The 22,020-nt window shown below is 44.5% G+C and overlaps 1 protein-coding gene across 1 annotated transcript in view; it reads right to left on the bottom strand.

Annotated features, from left to right (window-relative positions):
- LOC144123047 (neprilysin-1-like) overlaps window positions 1-20,884 on the bottom strand; it is a 240,814-nt gene extending 219,930 nt beyond the window's left edge. Inside the window, exons 1-3 of the mRNA XM_077655963.1 lie at window positions 20,545-20,884; window positions 19,779-19,861; window positions 18,760-19,027 (exon numbers count right to left, since the gene is read on the bottom strand). Of these exons, the coding sequence (XP_077512089.1) occupies window positions 18,760-19,027; window positions 19,779-19,861; window positions 20,545-20,722 (529 nt within the window). The 5' untranslated portion in view covers window positions 20,723-20,884. The remainder of the gene's footprint in view (window positions 1-18,759; window positions 19,028-19,778; window positions 19,862-20,544) is intronic.
- Between the last annotated feature and the right edge of the window lie 1,136 nt (window positions 20,885-22,020).

The raw sequence follows: 22,020 nt of genomic DNA, 5'->3' as shown, positions 1-22,020 counted from the left end.
CACGCATGTATGTATGTATGTATGTATGTATGTATGTATGTATGTATGTATGTATGTATGTATGTATGTATGTATGTATGTATGTATGTATGTATGTATGTATGTATGTATGTATGTACGTATGTATGTATGTATGTATGTATGTATGTATGTATGTATGGGCGTGTGCATGCTTGTATGTATGTACGTATGTATGTATGTGTGTATGTATGTACGTATGCGCGCATGATTGTATGTATGTGTGTATGTACGTATGTATGCATGTATATATATGTGTGTGTGTGTGTGTGTGTGTGTGCGTGGGCATGATTGTATGTATTTGCGTGTGCATGATTGTATGTATGTATGTATGTATGATGTATGTATGTATGTATGTATGTATGTATGTATGTATGTATGTATGTATGTATGTATGTATGTATGTATGTATGTATGTATGTATGTATGTATCTAGGTACCTGCGTGCGTACGTATGTATATTAGTATGCATGCATGTATGTACGGGTGTATATATGTATGTATTGTCTCACCCACATAAAAATCGAAAATCGTACCGCGATGAGTACAGCTCTCGCTCTAAAAACAGCCTAAGAATGACATGCGCTTTAGAATCGAGTACGAAATTATAACTACGTCAGGAGCGCTCTGTTGTCATTGGCGTCACAAAAAGGCGGCGGCTTGGTAGTCTCGCCTACCGATATTATCGATATCGCCTACCGCAGTCTTGGATAACGAGAGGCCTCGCGAGCATCTGTAATTAACGTCCAGCCAGAAAAGCGCTGACCTGGACTTGAGCCCAGATGGAAACGTCAGTTGCAAAGGCGCACAGAGTTCACTACGACCCCGCGTTACAAAAAAGGTGACCTTGCTTACGGAATCCTTCCAAGTACGAGGCCGTCCACCGACACACCTGTACAGGGTGCACAAGGGTCATCTCGGTTTTCGAAGCTCACCGAGCCCGTCACCGCCACCGCAGCTTCCGTCGGAAGAGAAACAATAGAGTTATAGCACATCGTTACCGTGTTTACGTTACCGTTTACCGGGCCCGGCAAGCGACGTCTGCGAATGCGACGCCACTTACAGATCCGCAAACACTTTACGGAATCCCTTTTAGCGCTGCGGAGAGTTAGCGTTCGCTTGTAAACAAACATGGCGGCGCCCTGGACAGCCGCTTCGGACCAAATACAGCACCGCCGCCGCGTTCTTCGGCGCCATTTCTCGCTATACATGAAGGCATTCGCTTTTAATTTGCAAACTCTCACTCATACGTTGAGGTTTAAGTAACAACTAGGCCATGTTTTTGAGATTATTTGCCGATTTTTGAGCAGTTAAGCCTGACTATATGTCGTGTACATAGCCAAATAGCAACGACTACACTGCAGCTCTTCAGTTTCGTGCCCGATTTGACAATTTTCTATGTTTTCATGATTTTTTCCTAAAAAAAAAGTCTGGTTATTCTCTTGGTATATTCATCAGTAATTTCAGAAAATAAAAAAGTTTCTCCGGCCCGGTGTTGGTGCGCTTTAACTTACTGCCACAAGATGGCGCCACAGTGTTCACATCCAAACACATAAAGAAGCGACGTTGCGGTACGGCGAACAGGTGGCGTAATTGTGCTTTTTTTTACAGCGCTCGCAACGCAACGTGCTCTGTGTATGCAAGCTTACTGAGGTCTACGTAGTGAGATTTGTCTACTGGCCAGGGTAGGCAAAGGTGTCTAGCTTCACGGGCACATTTGAAAAGCCGCTGAGTCGGCTGTTAGCTGAAGTGTAGTCGGTACGTCTTTATATGCAGAGAAAAACATGATTAAAGAGTAGCATTTCACTCCATAGAAATGATTGCAATGGGTCCGTTTTTTTATCATTAAAATCTGGGCATCTGTCATCATCATTACTCGTTTTAGTCCTACGGTAACTTGTTACGGGAGAGAGGGTACGCTAAAACGTCTTCTGGCATGCGCCGCGCTAACCGGAAAATCCGGCGTCCGGTAACACGGTAAACGGTAACGTAAACACGGTAACGATATGCTATAACTCTCTAATGGTGTTAGCGGAGCGCAGCATCTCGCGCGCTTCTTAGCTCTACACTGCGGACGCCGACGAGAGCGCAAAAAAACGAGCTAAGAAAATGTGCTCGTATTTTTTATCAAAGCATAAGAATCTGGTGTGCGTTACAATCGAAGTGATTGCATTTTTTCCGGACCTTGAAGAACAGGTGCGCTTACAATCGAGGGCGCATTATAATCGAGCAAATACGGCAATTTCAGATGACGAAAGGTTGTAAGGGAGCCAAAATGAAATTTTTTTTTTACCGCCCGAAGCTTGCGTTGGTTCATGGAACCATTGAGACAACGCCTATGAACGTCGCATTGTTCTCGTGGCGAAAAATTTGTTTCCACACCATTTGTGTCCACAATTTTGGGGTAAGTCGTGCCTAATTATACTCTGCATGCTGAACCGCACGGCGCAGTAAACAGGTAGCTTTTGTTGCACGTGTTCTGGTCATCGTGGTAATTCTAGGAACAAGCATAGCTTAAGGGCAACTGGCAGAAATATTAACTTCAAAGTGATTTTTCTGAGCGACGCTGAAGAGAAAAGCAGCGTACATTGGCACGAGCGTGCAAAAATATTTCTCCCGTGACTGCTCTTTTGTCCGTCATATGGAAAGCCGCTGACCATGACGTGATAAGCCTTGGAGTATAGGCTTACATAAAAGCCATGCTGCTTTCGTAAACAGATTGGTTCCAAGTAGATCCTCGCACATTGAGCGCCTTTCTTACTCTTGCGTATTGCGGCAATTGCCTTCGGGATCCTGCTAAAAGAACTGAAACTTTAGAACTATAAATTACCGAAAGCAGGCTCCAATGCGAACATTCCTCATAAGTACGGACTACCAGAGCGCATCCTTGGAGCACCAATGATAAAACTAAATTCTTAAAACTTGTAGCAAACTCTCCCGTTCATAAAGAACGCAAGGTGAACTCGACGCGGCGAGCCTCCTTAAGTGCGCTCTTCTCTCGCACTCCAAAGCAAACATAGAGGCCTGGAAGTGGTCGTTTTGTGCTCGTGATTTCCGCTCCTTTAGAGTAGCTTCTAACACGGCAAATAGAATTTTATCATGCACCTGGTTAAGAGCATGACAATGGTAGCCCTGTTGCTCTAGCACACTTCGACTACAGTAGCAGTTGAATCCCTGGTTTTTGATGTTCTAATATTACGCAGCGATGAAAAGCAGGGTGGCCCGTGAAAGAGCTGACGTCATCACGAGCACAGTAAACTGCTTTTTAAAAAGTATTTTTCTTCAACTTCAGTAGAGATTCCTTGCATGCCGGAACGTTGCTTGCATGGATGTCTCTAATTTTCGCTCCAAGCACAAATGACGCAAAATGGATCAACGAAAGTGCTTTGGAATAACAGAAATATTATGATTTCGTAAGAACTGCAAGGGATGAATTTACCATCGAGTCAGAAGAGGAGATGTACATACCGTACCTTAGTGAAGCTGTAGGATTTGCACAATTTAAGCAAGAATCTAATGTTTTCTATGTAGCACTCAAAAGGGAGATAGGCTATGAAGCAAAGCTGAAATCTTTCAGTTCATAAGGCCTGCTTCACAAGGTGCGGAAGTTTAATAAGTGTGTTGGTTATCACGGACACTTTCATCGGCTTCAAACAAACTTTTTTTTTTCTCTTTCGTAACGAAGCCCACTAATAATTTCAACACACGTCTTATCCATTCAATTTAGTATGAAGATACGTTCACCAGCGTGGTCTGTGCAAACAATTATTAAGTGTGCTCTGTCGGAAAAAAATAACGTATAAAACACAGCGAATGGCGGCTGAAGAAATAAATGCGAACGAAACAATATGCGTAAAGCAGGATATTCATATTTTTGCACGAAGCCCATGGAATTCAGTCTTGCGCTAAGTTCACCAATTCCTCGATCCAGCAAATTATTCACAGTGCTCTTGTGAACCTAGGTGAACCACGCGCGTAATTACTTTATACTAATAAAATTTATTCTCTCTCTCTCGCACGAAGTGCGCCTGCTTGCACGTTAGCCAAGGAAATCTCTGCGCCAGAGTGCAACACACCTCTCCTTTCCCTCCCCCTAAGTGCAGGCATGACAAGGACAGTTCTCGTTGTTTTGTTTGTTGACTTGTTGCCACAACGACCATAAAAGCGCCAACGAATGAGACACATAGGCCCCAATATAAAAAAATGAAAGACGACAAGCCAGAGTCCAAACACTCAGCAGGGAATTCAGAGACAATCCCAGCGCAGTCTTCACGGACGCAGCAAAGTAGCGATAACAATGCAAAACGATCGCTGTTGTAAAAGACGAAGGAGGGAAAGAAATAACCAGCGCAACGATAAACAACCCAAGAATAGAGGCAGCTGAAGAAGCCGCCATTGCTTTGGCAATATCGCACAGCAACGCAACACCACAAAGCCTCACTACAGTGACGGACTCCAAACAAACATGCAGAAATACGCAAGAGGCAGGATCGACAGCATCGCGGATCATATTCTACACATGACGAGAAGACACGTAAACAGTAAACATAGTATGATATGGATTACGGGACATGACGGGATGAGGGGCAACGAGGCAGCAGACGAGTTAGCTCGAAGGTGCGTCAACCGAGCAGACTCAAAGCTTTGCACCACGAGCACCTTTGAGCCTGTTACCCCCACGTACTCAGAACATGCTCGAGTATTACAGGGGTCAGCGGAAATGCTGCGCAGTCCCGCACAAAATGCTTACCAAGGAGGAGGCGGTAGACTGGCGCAGGCTACAAACAGGTACCTACCCGCACATGCAGAAACTACACACGATTTTCCCTACACTATATTTAGACAAATGTCCGTAGTGCCAGGGTAAACCTACACTAGAGCAGGTCACATGGACCCGCTCTAAGGCAGACTTAGAGCCAAGAATAGACCACCCGAGGGTGACGCAGTGGGAGCACTTGCTGGCCAGCCAAGACGAGGAACCGCAACAATTTCTCGTACGCCGAGCCACGATGGCTGCAGTCAAGTGCGGCATCCTTGACCAAAGATCGACCACGGCGCCCAGTGACCCGTAAGGGTCGAGAACACTTTAAATTTGTCGAAAATAAAGTTTTTTATCCATCTGATTTCTTTGGTTTTTTCACGGAGGAAAAAACAACTCAGTAGGGAGCATCCAGCGATAACCTTGAATCCTTGTCATATAAGCAAAAAATAAATTCTCGCGACCTAGCCGGTAGTTCAGTGCAGTTTACAGTTCGAAGTGTTGCAACTGTAGTGGTACAACAGAAACATAATCATTCACTTCTTCAGGCAGAGCTAGCCAAAAGGTTCATGTTCGCCTTGTAATCAAAATTACATGCTTCTCGCCCCACCAGATCGCAATTTTCTTTTCGAGACGCCTTTAATGTTCCGCCTAATACTGACATCCATCAAGGCAGTAGTGCAAAGAGCCTCATAAGGTGAAATATTTACTAGCCACATTACGAGAATAGCCGGAGGCGTATGTTAATGCGCTAGCTTCTTTTCTTTATTGCCAGGTTTCGCCATAACATGGCATATCACATAAACAAGAAAAAATACATACCAACCAAGAAACCCAAAAGAGCACGCAGAAGACAGTGCCGTTGGTGTCTTAGTGCGTCTGCTCGCATATGGTGCACACAATACCGGCGATAGCAAGAATAATAGGGTGAAGTCATCAAGGAGCCGTTGGGCACACACAGCAAGCCGAGCGCCGAAATTTCAAAAAAAATCATATAATTTTATCCGCCTTATATAGCCCCCTTTCCCCATGGCTGATCTTATATTTAGCAAACATTCCTGACAACAATCGTGCCAAAAATTTGAGTAACTGTCGTACAGCGTTCCGTCTGGTGACATCCTGTTTATCTTTGCACATACACACCAAACACGAATGACACGAGATGGGAGGTTTATCCGCGTTCGTCCGCTTTAAAACACCGCATCGCCAGACGAGAACACCGGTTAAACGGTGCACATGATATCATAAACGCCGAAGCAACACCAGCTAGAACTGACGGTGTGCTAACGAGGTCCGCAATCGTTCATGAGCCGTCTCTAACGGAGTGGTTGTCGCCATTCGGAACCTTCCGAACGGTGTAGAAAAAAACACCGTACGGCAACTTAGACGGAGCGAGGTCGAATTCCTGCTGCTGTTCAAAAGAACGCGCAAGTGGAACTGTGTACTTTTATCTGTTTCGCTTAGTTCCGGAACGAAGCAGCAAGTTCTGGTTTCGGTCGAGATGCAATCAAGAGCAGGCGGCGCAAATGATCAGAAGACGGCGAGAGAGTCGTGACTCGTTAGTGCGGACGCTGTGACCGAAGCGGCGTAGGCGCTAGGCCTAGCAGCGCCAGCGGGGCCGTCTCGGATTGCGTCGCAGAAGTGAGCGCGGCGGGTTGTCTGGAGCCTCTCTTGGAACGGATATCGTGAGCGGCGACTGTGCGTTTGCCGCTGCTGCTTTTCGATGCGCGACGGAGAAAGGGAAGATGGATGCTTAACCGAGTTCACCGAAGTGGATATCGTAAACGACGGCTGAGCTTGCCCCTCGCTCTGGTTTGCGAATGGCGGTATGGCGCCTTTGTGAGCGAATTGAGACAAGCGCTGGCTTTGCCGCGCCCTTGGCCAGCGGGAGAGAAATTTCTACCTGGACACTGCAGCCCGGAAGAATATTTTTGAATCCCTGCCGTCTCACATCCGTCTCGCCGTCATGGTAAGTGATTTTGCGTCTTAAATATCGTTGTACGATAAAGACCTGAGCAGGCTTGTGTGGAGCGCTGAAGCACTGTGCTGCGGAATGGAGCAAAACATTAGTGCAGTTTTCATAACGACGCGCTGCCAGTGTATGGGTTGTTTTATATGACTATGCGCCAGCGCTTGAGCAGCTGCATTATCAGTCAATCCCACTGCCTGCGTTATAAGTTCGCCTTCATTCCGCAAAGCACCGCACGAGCGCTCTGTAGTGCAAGTCTGCTTGCGTCTGCACTGAAGTACACCTTGCAAGCGGCTGTATGTTTTCGGCATTGTTATTTTAGTGCCCTCCGAAGCATTTGTGTCATTTTAGTTTGGACATGTGCAGCATTTTTGGCCACTCTTAATTCATGCATGTTCGCAGAACGAGGTATGCGGCATCGCTATTAACATTTAAAAAATCAGGTCGCTTTTTCTGAAATGCCATGGTTCCCCAACAAAAAAACATAATTTTGCTTATCGTGCGCGTCGCAGCAAATTTATGAATGTGCTCAAAGCTTCTGAAGTGCATACTTGTATTCTGCCGTCATAGATTCGGCCGCCACATTTAGAATTCCAATCTGATTATTTGTTGCTTTCAGTCAATAGCGCAATGTCTTCGTCACTGGAACACGAGTGAAAGCGAGAAAGCGACGGCTGTCAGTTCTTGCCTTATGTTCTGCGGTTCGTTGCGGCATAACTTCGATGGGTGCAGTATAAACGTGCTGTCACTATTTGTGAAAATATAACAACTGCTTTAATTTCAAAGCATCACGTACTTCATTGCCTTGCTCACCTATCATTATTGGAGTCAGTAATTCGAATGACATACATTTTATTCATAATGATTAGTTTGGTATCAAACCTTACTGGACATTGTTCTATACATGTTCTAATCTGTGAAGAACTCCAAGGTTGCATCAGTTTATTCTACAAGCAGTACCAAACAGTGCAGAGCTGTCGCAAAGAAAGATGCCCCCTGCAACACTTGTTGGTATTTTTGTGCAAATTATTGGTGGACATAGGCAGGAACTGAAATTTTTGTACAAAAACAGCCGCTCAGTATTTATCTGACCATCTGATGACTACCTTTTAGGCACAGAATTTTCTCAAATCTAGTCATTGATGTCACGAGCCTTAGCAAAGCTTCGGTTTTGTGATTATTTATTTTAGAATGGGGCTGGCACAAAGCCCTGGTGTTTCGTTATCTTGCAAAGAGGCGGGATGCAAACAGTGACAGTAAGGAGCTGCTGACCCCCAAAAGATTTTCGTTAAAATTCAGGCATAGTTACTTGTGCAATTAAAAAAAAAGACAATAGTAGGAATAAGGAGCCAGTTTAACTGCTGCAACTATGCTCAGTTCTGAAAATAGAGTAATTTCATGACTAAACCAGATACAGCGTACTGACACGCTGCTATTTTGGGATTTGCATTGCTACTGTCTCATTGTCACGCGTGTTTACTACCACTCTTTTCAACTAACCAATAATCCAATGTTGAGACGGTTGTTGTTTCTTTAGACTTGCACGAAATTATGGAGAGGCGATCACCATTATTTGCTTTTGCGACTGTGGATTTTTTTAAATTTTATTGACAAATGGTAATGAGGTCTGGATACGGTGCAGCTATTTTTTATTTTCAGTTGGAAAAGAGTGTTGTGTTGCAGTCTTCGATGGCATCCAATCATTGTGGAGTGCTACTTCACAAGCTGTGTATAATGGCGATATACACTTTGAACAACACCATATCAGTTTTGCATTTTTAGGTCTTCATTATACACACGCGAATATCATTCTTGGGGAGTACTGATTGTTGCATCCCGGGCTGTTATAGGTGGTCAAAATGTGATTCCCTAGAGAACATCCTGTAGTCGCCATATGTATCAAGTCATGGATAAAGCAAGAGTGGTAGATTTCGTGTGCACCTGTACCTTTCGAATATGCACTTTGTATCACGCTTCCTTATGAGCAGTGGCTCACCATTGTTTCTTTAGCCTCTAGTTCGATTACAGTTAGGCTGTTGCTGCACTGGTTGCAATTAAATGAGATTAAGCAGCTCAGTTGTCTTATATCTAGAATATGGTTTTCAAATCTTTGGCAGGGAGGCCATTGCATCATTTTGTTTAACATTTGCATAGTTGTGGTGGCCCACTAAATGTGATCATAGCTCTAATGGACAAATCATATGTACAGTTGCACCTCTGTAATATGGACAGTTTGGTTTCCGAGCAAAATTCTCGCAAAGTGGTTAATCCATACTAACGAATCATGAATGAAAAAGTTTTGATACAAAACTTGTCACCAAGGTCTCCTGCACATAGTGGTGGGCAATGAAGTTGAAGCTAGACAGTCTTGATAGCTCCAAGTACATTAGCCTGGTTACCATTATCTTTAAAAATCGGTCATTGACATGTTTGAACCTCGCATTTCTTTGACTTTATTCTTGAAAAAATTGGGTTGAGCGTGGTTTTTCTATGTAAAATTTCTCACTTTGAGGAGGGGAGACCACCCCATCATGAATTCATCCCTAGGATAGTGTAGTCATAATGTGCATTATACTGAAATGCGACAGTATTACTTTGCACTTCTACAAGTGTTAGAAATGTCAGTGATATTTCGTTTTTAATTTTGCAGGCCCAAGCACTCACAGCATGCATCCTCACCTATCAAGGCGCAGTTTTCCTGTTCATTGGCCATCACTCTGTAGTGAAAACCTCATCGCTTCTGTGGGGATTCTGCTGTTTGCAGCCTTCTGGGTGTTCCGCTTGGAAAATCTAAAGAAGGCACTCTGTCTGCTGACCTTTCTTGAGAGTGCTTTTAGAGACTTGGCTTAAAATAAACCATGCTTCGATGGTTTTGAGCTTATCAGTTTTTAAAAACCACTTCGTCTTTCCTTCACAGCTGCCTCTTCTATCTGCCTGTACATGTTTTACATGTCTAGTTTTTTAGTACTGTTTGGAATACTGGTAGTGGAACACAAACTGTGCTGCTATAACTTATCAATGTTGACATGATACAGTTGGCCAGAGCGAAGAAAAAGGAAAACAATATCAGCATGAATCTGTGAGAAAACTGATGTATAGCCTTTGTCAAAAAGTACAGAGCCAAAGGGTTTGGCTTCTAAGCCATATAATAATGCCTCTGAGCATCCATGGATGTCCAACATTCACGGTGGTCAGGGCAACATTTTCTGTACCTTCAAGAGATCTGGAATGCTAGCGATGCACAACAAGGCTCAGAAGCGAATTCCTTGGCCTCTAAACTTCGACAAACGCTGTACTCGCATTATGTGACAGCATGGAAAGACATGACAAACAGGAATAGCAGCATTTCGTTGACCCTAAGATTCATCACCCCACTGGTTTCTTGTCCCTGCATGGGCTAGTCATGGTTTTTATCTTTTTGGGTCTAGCTCGGACAGCTTCCTGGGAGCACTGTCAGCATTTTGTATTTTTTGTTTTTTAATGAACTTCCCGTTCTGCCACATGACACATTTTCTAGCATTTATACATATCCTTTAATTAGAAAAAAATAATGGTGATAATGGATTTGGTGAACAATTAAGTTTTCAAACAAATATGTGCTTAGACACAGGTCTTCAGAAATTCAATTACTTATTTAATCAGAAAGTTACTAGTTCTTAGTCTGATCAGTTGCCACGGGAACTTTTCTGGAATTTTTCTTCACTTCGTCCTAAATAGAAGGTGATCAATACCTTTCTCGCGATCAAAGAGAATGCCTGTGTCCTGAGCGCTTTGACCTTAGCCCATGTGTTTATCTTTGCTTGTAGTGCGCACAGTCACGTAATACCAGGTTGACTAATTCCTTGTGCTTCAGCATTAGTCATTACTTGTTAGCTAGATTGAAAAGCATGTGTGCATGTGTTTCTGTATTCTAATTTTTCCATATAAGTTATGAGTGCTGCATTTTATTTCTGACAGGCTCCTTCAAATGGGCGGCTAACATATCTTTCGGGGCACATAAACCTTCTCTAGAGCATAGGCCTCCATATATTGAGTGTAAAGTTTTGTTTTGTGTTCTTTTTATGTGATTGTGTTAAATTGAATGTATACGTTTTCTAAGGTTATGTTCATCCTATGTGTTTCTCAAGAACAAACACAAACATTAGAGGTTGGATACCTGTGATATTTTACTGTAGATTTAGTGGGCTACTTTTGGATGTTTGTTTAGTATTTATTTTACTGTAGTTTGTAATCCGCATCTTAAAGTTAGCCACTTGGAATTAGCCACTGGGAATTGTCTGGTGCATATTATTTTTTTAGCGAATCTTATCTGACAGCACCAGTTAGCCTGAAGTGTAGCGAAGAAGTTTTCAAGTCAACTCTGCGTTGTTTTTCAAGATTTGCTATTGTATCGTTTTGATTACTTTTAGGTGCTGATTTCAAGTTAGTCCTTATCTCTAATACCTGTCCAAGAATTGTGATTTCAAATGTTTATTGTCTTCCATTTAAAAAAATAAAATTGTAATCTACAGATCTTTGTTACCTTTTCTTTACTTTATGCAGGCTCTTCAATTTCTTTTCAATTGAATAAGCTTGACATGTTAAGCAGCCTTTTAATGCTGCTGGTGTTAATATTTCATATATGTGTGTAGGTTAGTAACTGACATTTGTGATAATCCAGTGCTATTTGTAGCGGTGGTCTGCGTAATTCAGTATTTTCGAACATCCAATGGAATGAATGTAAGTCGCATGCACAAGCTAAATTGCGAACAGTGTTTTGAGGACGTGCTAGTAACAATGTTCTGTAAAGTGCTTAAAACTGCAGTCTCGAAAAAAAAAGTTTGTTAACAAACTTACACACCTACCTTGCAGTATGAAGGTAAAATCCAAGAACGATATTTTTGTTAGAAAATAAAACCACGGAGCACAAGCTATATGCAATGTTTTTGTGTAATCCTTACTCCGAATCCTGCTTTCATTGACTTTGAGGATTTATAGACTGGATGAAAATAGTGCTCGAAAAATATTTTCATTGCGCGAGTAGAGCACGGAATTCAAAATTTTCTTTAAAAAGGTCCATTATGGGCTGCAAAAATAAGTAACAGTAATGAACGGATTTTAAGGATACAATATACAAATGCATTCTTTTTAAAAACTTCTAAAGGCAGAGAGATGGCAAATATTATATGTCCAATGTGGTGCTGCCCGCAAGTGGCTTGTGCACAATTCAGGTTCTTTAACTTCAGGGATCCGGTTTTTATACCACAGTGAAGAGATGGTATACTTTTACGAGAAGAAAAATGTGTTGCAGGAATTTGGCACGTAGATCCGTTACCACGGTCTTGTTTTCAGTTTCATTGCCTGTCGTCTCCCCAACTCTGCTTTTCTTGCCCATTGCGAACCACCCCGTTAAGATACTTTCGGCTAACGCCGGAGGCATGGATTGTGTATTTTTTACAGAAGTGCCATATACTCAGCGGAGTCAGATTAAAGACGTTTCCTTGCCGCCACCGCTGGTCTCGTTTTGTTTCCGCGATGTACGGCAGTACGGTGCGACGTGACTGGGACGTCGTGTGTATGCATGGCGCCACGATCGTGCAACGCAGGCATCAAGGAGGAGGTGAAGGCAGCGGTCCGATGCACTTTGTATCCAGCGTTCTTGCCCTGTTCCTTACAGTACTACTTCGTAACGGCATGGACGGAACGGCGCTCGTTATATCTTAAAATTGAAGTTCGATTGGGGTTTGTTCATGATTACAAAGCGCATTCGAACCTGATTATTGTGATTAACTAACTAGCACCGTTCCGCCTATATAGTTAGCAGTTCTAGTAGCCCTGTAAGAAAGAACAAAAATGCAGTATTGAAAAACGGACCGCTGTCATCACCTACTCCTAGATGCCGGCGTTGCAAAATCGGCGCCTGCATAAACACGACACCGCAGCCACCGCTCAGCGTATCGCCGCGGTTGAAACCTCCCATTGCAAACCGGAAGTGCATCGTATTTTTTGGTGTAAAAATCTAAACCAAATATGCTCCCATTGTCAACCGCAAGTGCTTCGTATTTTGGGTGCAAAAATTTACACCCAGTCTGCTCCCTTCGCCAACCGTAAGTCCTCCGTATTTTTGGGTGCTGAAATCTACCCCAAGTCTAACGGTGTATATCGAACCTCGATTTGGGAGGACGCTAGAGGAAAGCCAAAAACACCCATCTGGGATGATTTGTGTTTAGTGTGTAGTTTAGTCAAGTTAGAGGCTAGTAGCTTCCGAGGGGGATTTTAACTGACCGCATATTGTCAAAAAATCGGCGCACAATCGAAAGATCGGCGCGGCGCAGAAGCAATCGCGCTAGTGCGCACCGTAGATAATAACAACCCCGACCAACGCCTAACCTTGTGTGCGTTGCTGCCCTCTCCACTTCGCTCGCCGGCGCGGCGCCAAAGAAAAGATGTGCGCGCGTGCCGTCGAATAATAGTGGAGCTTGAAGTAAATGCTTCATATTGCCGACTGAAAGAGCGTAGCCTTAAGCGTGCTGAATGATGCCCTCTCCACTGCGCTCGCGCGTCGGCGGCGCGTATCGGTAGAACCGAACTTTCTGGAAAACTGTCTCCACGCCTGAATAATGGGGATTCGCGCCCGAGGGGAGAATGAGAAGGGAGCAGTATGGTTATTACTGTGTGCATGTTCGCGCCTACCTTGGCGCGAAGAATGAGCAGACGCAGTGCACGCCTATATATGGAGGGCGCTGAGCCCCGTTTGTCAGCACGTGCCGCCGTTTAAGCTTCAAAGAGGCACGGCCGCAAGACTCTCCGGGCGACACCACTGTCCCCGCCAGAGACCAGCGAACCAGACTGCCTGTCTTCGGGACGGCCCCGTCGGATCTTCCGGTCGTCCGACTATAGCAGTGCTCGGTGAACAAATTGCGTTCTTTTGTTCGGTTTCATGTCTCTTGTGTTAGTGCACTTTGGGTCCAATATTTCTAGTGTATTGTAGTCTCCAATGTTGATTTGCACGAGCTTTATGATATTGTAAATCACTTTGTACGTGCTCGTACCAGTGATTAGGAAATATTATGTACCGTTTCTCTGCTGTATAAACTGTGTTTTGTTTTTGAACTTTTGGCTCCGACCCATTCACTGACTTGGTACCGGCGAAAGCTGGACACCAAATGACCAACCCCCTTGTCACTTAGTAGCTGCTTTCTGGCTGGGCTTGGTACACGCTGAGTCGAGGACATCTCCTTTCAGGCCGAGACCACTATACCCACACGCTCTTAGGATGTCTGGGAGTTCAGGCATAAGCGCGCGAAAAGTTGACACATGTGCACCATCAACTGTGCGCCTTGCCATACTTTACCTCTTTCCTTAGGGCGCGGTTGAGGTGTCCACCGTGATGTGAGAGAGTTAGTGCACCATTTACCCTCCTCAACAGCCAATTTCTGTACTATAACTAAGACGCAACCGTTCGTCGTGCACCACTGCGGGTGGTGTCATATGGTTTCTCGTTCCATAGAGAATACGTTTTTGCTCATTTTTCAGCTTTTGCAGATCTGGTTGGCTTTTGCAGCTTTGATCGTAAAATAGGACTTCGGCTACAAAAATTCACTGCACAGACTGCCACACAGGACAAAGCACTGAAATATGTGTGTCAGTGTTTTTCCCTCTAAATCTGCAAATTTTTCAAGAGAGTATTATGCAGCAGTACATGATGTTTGTCTGTGTGAAGGTGGTCGCTAGAAGATAGACATCTTATCAAACGCTCTTGCTACGAAGAGTCTGTGTCATAAAAATTAAGTACGGTCCTTATTAACTAGGTCGTTCAAAAAAATTCTACAACATTGGGAAGTTGTTTGAGCCAAAAATATTACAAGAGCCCACAAAATTTCTAAAGAATGCGCACCACATAAAATAGATTAAGCTGGACCATTTAGATTTGTGGCTGGATTAGGGCGGAATAATGAGTATTGGTGTACGGATTAAGGGAGAAGAGAGCGTCGGGTCAGTACAATCTTGAATGATAATCGACTGGAACTTATTCGAACACTGTTGTCCTAAACTTTCACGTTTGTGCAATGCATATGGCGTCACGACCCTCTAGACCAATCACGGACTTTTGTTATAGAGTAACCTGGTGCTTTTTCAGGGCGACAACCTAAATGCGATCGCGTCATAACAATTCCTATAAATTTGATGGAAACGCAAAATCGCCGAGAGCTTCCCTCTGCATTCGCCCGTAAAGAAGCTCCCAGAACTGAGAAAGCAATCAATGTGACACGCCACACCTGCGCTATGCATCCGTTTATCTTTACGGAACAAAAAGTTACTGCAAAATTAAGGAAAACAGTTGAGGAAAATGTTAGAGTCGCTTTGGTACTAGGTTCTGCCGTTGGCGCCTTGTGTGCATACCAGGTAGAAAGGTGTTTTATAACTTCTGTGTGACAGGCGTCAGATTTGATTTTCGGATGATCATGTGGTTGTTTGTGCGAAAGTGCATGTTCTGTAATGAATTTTGATCCTTCCCTGGCATCTACAGTAAAACTGAGTGATTGTGGCTTGTAGCCACTGTACGGAGTGAATGGTTGGTAGTTTATGGGGTTAAACGTCCCAAAGCGACTCATGCTATGAAGGACGCCTGTACTGAGTTGAATATTACATCTGAATTAGTTGCGTTTGTGTTGAAATGCTAAGATTATCGTGCACATAGCAGTGATTTAAAGTATACAGCTAATTCATATCCCTTTAAATGTTGGGCACTACTTTCATAACAGAGAAATCGAGCCCTATATCTTGCAAATACGAAGTGAATGCTATTTTGAGCGCTTGCGCCACTTCCATTTTGCCGATTACTAAAAACTGCCACTGAAGGGTGTTTTCTGCATACTGGGTTTTGTAGATGTTAATTCGACCTGACACTTCCGTCTTATTACCATACTTTAGAGATGGGACTGCTGTATGTAAAATCTCATGGACTTTGCAAAATGCATCAAGATAAATTTCGCATGCCACAATGCTGTTTGTATTTGTGTGCTAGGCACAGAGGAGTATTTAATAAGGACGTTTGTTTTATTCAAATATTCCTGGGTAATCTCTTGGAGAAAACGCTTAGGTTGAACGTTTCCTGTGACTGCTAGCACTGACCCTATTGATATATTCTCATTATAGTTCCTTCTTCCGTGCATTTACCTGCTTTCTCATTGTGTGAGCACCTGATTTCGCTTCATCTGGCCTGCGTAGCTTTTCGTTGTATTGACCAAAATATCTGTCTCTACGTGTTCTAAAAGCCAGCCCTAATTGCACTGGGAAGTGCCGCGCTGCTTAGGGCATTCTTAAGCCATTTATGCGCAGCAGGCAACTAGCTCGTTCACTGCTCGTGCAAAGTTTAAACTTGTCCCGTGGGTCAGTTTAAATACCTTTTGTTGTGTTACAATACCTAGCCGTGCGTGTTGTTGTTTTCAACAAGTAAATTATGACTTTGGTGAAAAATTTGCGCTGTTTCCTGCTTTTATGTCAGCTACGCTCAATTGCTGCAATTCTGTCACAATCTGTTGCCCACAAACTCGGACGCTCGAGAATGGCTGTCAAACAGGGAGCTGTAACTATATCTATAACTGTACCTCTCGTGCACCAAAACAAATAGTTGGGCCTGTTGGCACTGTAACACCTTGATCTTTAGAGCGGCACACAAGGCAAACACGAATGATGGACGCAACGAGCACAGAGCACTAAAAATAGAGTCGGTAGTCTGTACTTGTCGTTGATTCTCGTCCCGTGTGTTACGCTGAACCTCGAGACATTCCAGAATTTGCTGTTCCCTCTAGAATAACGTGATTAGTACGTCACCTCAGGTTTTTTTTTTATTGTGACGCTACGATTCAGTTGTCCGCAAACTGCGAAAAGTGCGCTAGCTCCTCACCATAAGCTGCCACGTTTCGAACGTATGGGTTCTGTACAAGCAACGCGGCCACTCTACATCGACCTTGTACTGCTGCAATTTTTCAACATACCCCGACAATAACTCCGTCCCATGGTCTTTCTGTGTGCAAATTGGTTCTGTGCGTCTTTCTGGGTAGGTTTATGCTAGTCTGGCAGGAAAAGGGCAATTTCTTGCTAAATAAATTGCATTAAAAAATCTTCTCGTCCTTCGGTCGAAACTCTTCGCCTCAAGACTGAAAAGGGTTCCGTGATTACCGTTTGAAAGCCAATGGCGGTGCAGCCTGGCTTCTGAAATCCGCGCTCAAGAGACTGTTTCCTGGCGGAGTCTGCTGGTAATGACGTTACCTTTGTTTGATTTTTTTTTGCATTTTCGAGCGTATAATTGAATTTTTTTCCTGTTAAAGTGGCTTCTCTCTATATCGGCCCACATAAATGTGCTGTTGAGGGCCCTTTTGGCTACACATGAAAAACGAATGAAAGCTATTATATGTTTCAAAAAGGTGTAACCCTACTAAAAAGAGAATATTTTTACAGTTGTGTTAAGTAAAATATCTTTAATGAAATCTGAAATATATACCCTTCGCGAGGTGTCAGCCGCTCTCGCGTCCGGCTGCTAGCTGATCTCAAGGCCATGGGTTCGAAACCGTTCAAGGCAACCGTCTTTGAATGGTAGCTATGCATAAAAACGCCTATGTGTTGTGTAATATAAGCGAACAGTAAAGATCCCGGAGACCTCCGCTGCAGCATCCTTCGGAAAGTTAAAAAAAGACACAAGAAGGAACGAACGACCCAGAAAAGCTTACTGGGTGCTTTTTTTTTTTACCTTCACATGGTTTGATACTACTCTGCTGCTGCGCTCCTTTATCTAATAATAATAATAATTGGTTTTTGGGGAAAGGAAAATGGCGCCGTATCTGTCTCAAATATCGTTGGACGTACCCTTGAACCGCGCCGTAAAGGAAGGGATAAAGGAGGAAGTGAAAGAAGAAAGTAAGAAGAGGTGCCGTAGTGAAGGGCTCCGGAATAATTTCGACCACCTGGGGATCTTTAGCGCGCACTGACATCGCACAGCACACGGGCGCCTTAGCGTTTTTCCTCCATAAAAACGCAGCCTCCGCGGTCGGGTTCGAACCCGGGAACTCCGGATCAGTAGTCGAGCGCCCTAACCACTGAGCCACCGCGGCGGGTGATCTTTTATCTCCTTTATAACTTTTCAGGTAAACCCGATTTCCTTTTTAAAATGCCAGCTTTCACAGTCACGCATGCCTGGAAAATATATTTTCAAGTTACCGTTCGCCATTTTACTGCATGCCCCACTTCACCCCCCCCCCCCACCCCCCCCACTGGTCTTTCCTCCTCAGTACGAAGGCGCTATATAACCCTTGCCAACAATAGCCACTTAAATCAAGTCCATATGTTGAAACGATGGTTAGCGGAATGAAATTCGCCCTGTACCCTTGGTAATTTTTTTTTGTGTTAGCAGTAGTAATTTGGAGTGGTTAACACAATTTCTACTGCACCCTAACAAATTTCATGCAGCCAGGAGTCAATAGATTCCAGTCGAAATTCTGCTTCAGACGAATAGAGTTTCACACTAAAGCCGATTTCTGTGCCTGCCTTGAAGGTGGAAAATGTGTTGGCGAGCGGGTCTCTGCTGTACTCGACGATAAGACGACGAACGTATTCTCCAATTCAATAAGCACGAAAACATGCTAGACATAAACGCGAATAACCTCGACGGAAGAAACTTCGGAACAACCGAGCCTTTTTTCAAAACTACTGATTCATAATGAAGAAAACAAATGTCTAGAATAAAAGAACATGATAAATCAAGGTTCATAAGAGCATGCGTCCCAGTTAGAAAGCTGCTACAATTTTCTTACCTTTCTCAAAGCGTCGTATTATGACGAATATGACTGAAAATCAAATCTGGGCGAAGAACTGTTGTTGAAGCTTACGTTTTGACTCAGTTTCAAAGCCAAGGAGCCCCTCTGTGGTGTTTTAGAGCTTTCGGCCTATACCCAGTAGAATGTCACAGACCTCTCGTATCGGCTAACGGCAGCACATGTTCTTAAGTTTACGAGGCTGCCTTTACAGAGCTTACCACTTCCCGCTGGGAGGATTTCTTGGACTTCAGGCGTTGTGGTTTCTGTTCCGGCAACCACTTCGTCGATGCGGTCGAATTCATGCAGTCTCTGGCTGGTGACAGCTTTCTGCTGGGAACTGGTCTGATTTACCTGGCTCACGCTGTGGCTGATGCTAGGAACAGAACTCGTACCCAGACTCGCTTTCTCCAAGTTGTGCAGAGAGCGATTATGTCTCTGGCGGTCGACTTTCGAGGCGTGGCTCTTGCTGGAGTTACCGTGGAGGTTCTGTATTTTTGCAGATGGAAGGGAATAAAATGTCAGCAATGGAAATCTGCCTTCGGCGGGTTGTCATGCTTTAAGGAGATTATTCTCAGAAAGGAGCCTTCCCTATCGAGTACAAAAGTTAGCAGCGAGTCCAAAGAGGGCCTCTTGACCAATCTTAGAACGACGTGTGCTTTTCGCCTATGCCGCAGCTGATTTTGTACTCAGCAGAAGCCATAAGTTAGTATTGGTGTGCGTTGCGATGCAACGTGCTGGTAGTTAATAAAAGTATATTGCCTCTATTTCCTTCATACGTTGGGTATACGTAAAAGTGCAGGAATGGTCCTATGAAAGACCGCTATAGCTTTGTATCAAGTTCTATACGAAAATTGAATGCCACAAAAATTCTTCTATTCAGAATGATGGCGATGTACAGCAAAGAGATACTCGTATATCAAAAAGAAAGCTAGATAACATTTATACTTGCAAAAAACGTGCACAACAAGCAACGCAGTATTGCGGTAGAGATGATCAAGTGCGTCTGGGACTCATGCGTTAGTTGTCACCGTGCGTTTACATATCTCATACGGCAAGTTTTAGTTAACATCTCAGTTATTTACTGTGGCTTCCGATGAGTGAATATTGACTTGAGGTAATTAGTGAAGCTGACGCACCGAAAATTTGAGAAGGCGCCATATACCCGAAATACTTAGTTTCTGCTATTTTGAAGCAATGTTTGTTAGTGCAGTGGTTTTAAAGTAACAGCCATGATTACCACAGACGGGTTGCTTCCAGGCCCCAGCCTCCAGCTTTCGTCTCCCGGAAACACCTTCGGAACCATGGGGTTTGCGACAAAGACTGGAAGAAAAATAACAGTTTTAACCAGCTTGTAGGTTGGGTGATATGGAAAACAACACTTTTATCTATGGACGTGTACTAAGCCATCTGCATTAAGGCATTTGGGCGGACTGTTGTTTGTGACTCGCTCTGCACAAGAAACATTTCCTGTTTGTGTGGCTGTTCTTATTTTTGTGCGTAATGTGATGGGTTAAGGAGATAGGTGATAAGAGACGATTCGTTAGAGAAAAAAAATTGAGGGCTGCAACGTCCGACGCCGACTATAATTACTTTGTTGTAAGTTACTATTGAACGTCAATGGCAGGTTCCGCAAAGATGCTTTCACTACGTTTTCTTACGCTGTGCTGAGCGAAAATAGTGTTTCTGTGCAATGCCACCAATGTCACGCAGCCCCCATGTATACAAATGACACAGCTAGCTCTATGAACGCTATACCTAGATAAGTGTGCATCCAGACTCCGTGGCAGTGCGCATCTTGTGTTTGGCCGAAACATGAGCATGCAGCCACATAAATGTGTTGAGTGATATATGAACACTTTCGTCGCGGTGTTTCAAGTATGGATAAACTTCGAACATCCTTCGGCTCGGATTAACAGTCGCTGCATGGAACGCGGCGACAAGCTCTGAGCGGAGCAGTTAATCTCTGCGTCCATAGAAAGGAGTGAAAAATTAGCGAAACTCACTCGAAGACCACGCCACCAGCCCTTTGCTGTAGGTGACGCTTACAAAGAGGCCTGCCGCGCTCAGCAGCAGCAGGATGAATCCCCTGCGTAGGCACGGTCTGAAGACTTGGCACAAGAGTAGCGTCGTCAGGATGCCGTTTCGTGCAGGGCTGTCTTCGCTTCCTTGGGGCTTCCACATCTTATTGAGGGCTCTCCTAGATACTGTTTTGCAGCTATCTTTTAGACCAACACGAAAGAGCGCCAGTACATTAAGTCTGTCAGCGAAAGCAAGGCTGCAAAATGCGGTTCAGGGGGAGCAATTTCGCTGGAAACAAGACGCGCGACACAGTGGCAGTCCTCTTCCTTCTCCAACGGCGTGCATTTGTCGCGCGCAAATAGTAACAAGAGCAATGGCGCACGAAGAAGGCAACGACAAAGTGCCACCTGCAAAACTCACGTCATGGTGAAATCCATTATGAAAACCGACCAGAAAATACAAAATTTGTCCGGAATGTTCCCAGACTGAGTCCATTAAAAAAATGCTTTTAACATCAAAGTCATTTGCGCAGCACCCCTTCGAAATAGTCTCCCTTGCAGTCCATACGCAGCTTTTAACGCTTCTTGAGGTCTTGGAAACAGTTGTAAAAGCTGCGTTTGGTAGGGCTGTCAGCTCATTTCTCGTGGCGTCTTGAATGGCCTCCACACTCCGCATCCAGCGAACTTTTGGGCCTCTCTGCACACGAGGAAACCGGAAAAAATCGCATGGGGAGAGGTCAGGCGAGTATAGAGGATGGAAAGTACCGTAACGGTGTACTCGGCGAGAAATTTTGCAGCGCTGAGAGCAGTGTGTGGCCTTGCGTTGTCGTGGGGAAGGCTCCATTGTCCAGATGCCCACAAGTCAGGGCGACGGCGTCGCAGTGCATCACGCATGTGTTGGAGCACGCGGGTACAAAACTCCTAATTCACCGTGTGCCCTTTTGGGATGAAGTCGCGGTGTATGACACATCTGGCATCGAAAAAAATGGCTGTGGTTATGTCTGGTTAACCCAAGTTGATTTCCGAAAGCTTCGTTTCCTCGGGACATCCTCTACTCTGCGTCTCATCCGGACGCTCTCTGGAACTCAAAGCTGTCTCTTCCGCAGTTGAAGAGTCACTCCGGGACGTGGAACGACTTTTAGCCGCATCTTCGTTACGACGCTTCTCGAGTAGTTCGGCGCGTTTTCCTGGCGTCTCGAGCGCATTGTCTCTTCCTCATTTCCTTCTGTCGTTGTTGAGTCTCTTTCGCGCTCTCCATATTGACTACAATACACTGAGGCGAAGCGCATATATATACACACCCCGCGATGCTACACCTCCTCTCCCTCTACACTAGCGGAGCACACCTGGTGCAGCAAGCGGCGAAGGCAGCGGTGTCGACGGTGGCGCCATCTTTTGGAGCGTGGCTGCGGCGTTGCTAGGCAACGGCGGCTCAAGGTCGTTTGTCGGTCACGGCAAACC

The sequence above is a fragment of the Amblyomma americanum genome, chromosome 3, assembly GCF_052857255.1.
Source record: "Amblyomma americanum isolate KBUSLIRL-KWMA chromosome 3, ASM5285725v1, whole genome shotgun sequence".
Classification (NCBI taxonomy): Eukaryota; Metazoa; Arthropoda; class Arachnida; order Ixodida; family Ixodidae; genus Amblyomma; species Amblyomma americanum.
This window is presented reverse-complemented; position numbering and strand designations above follow the sequence as displayed.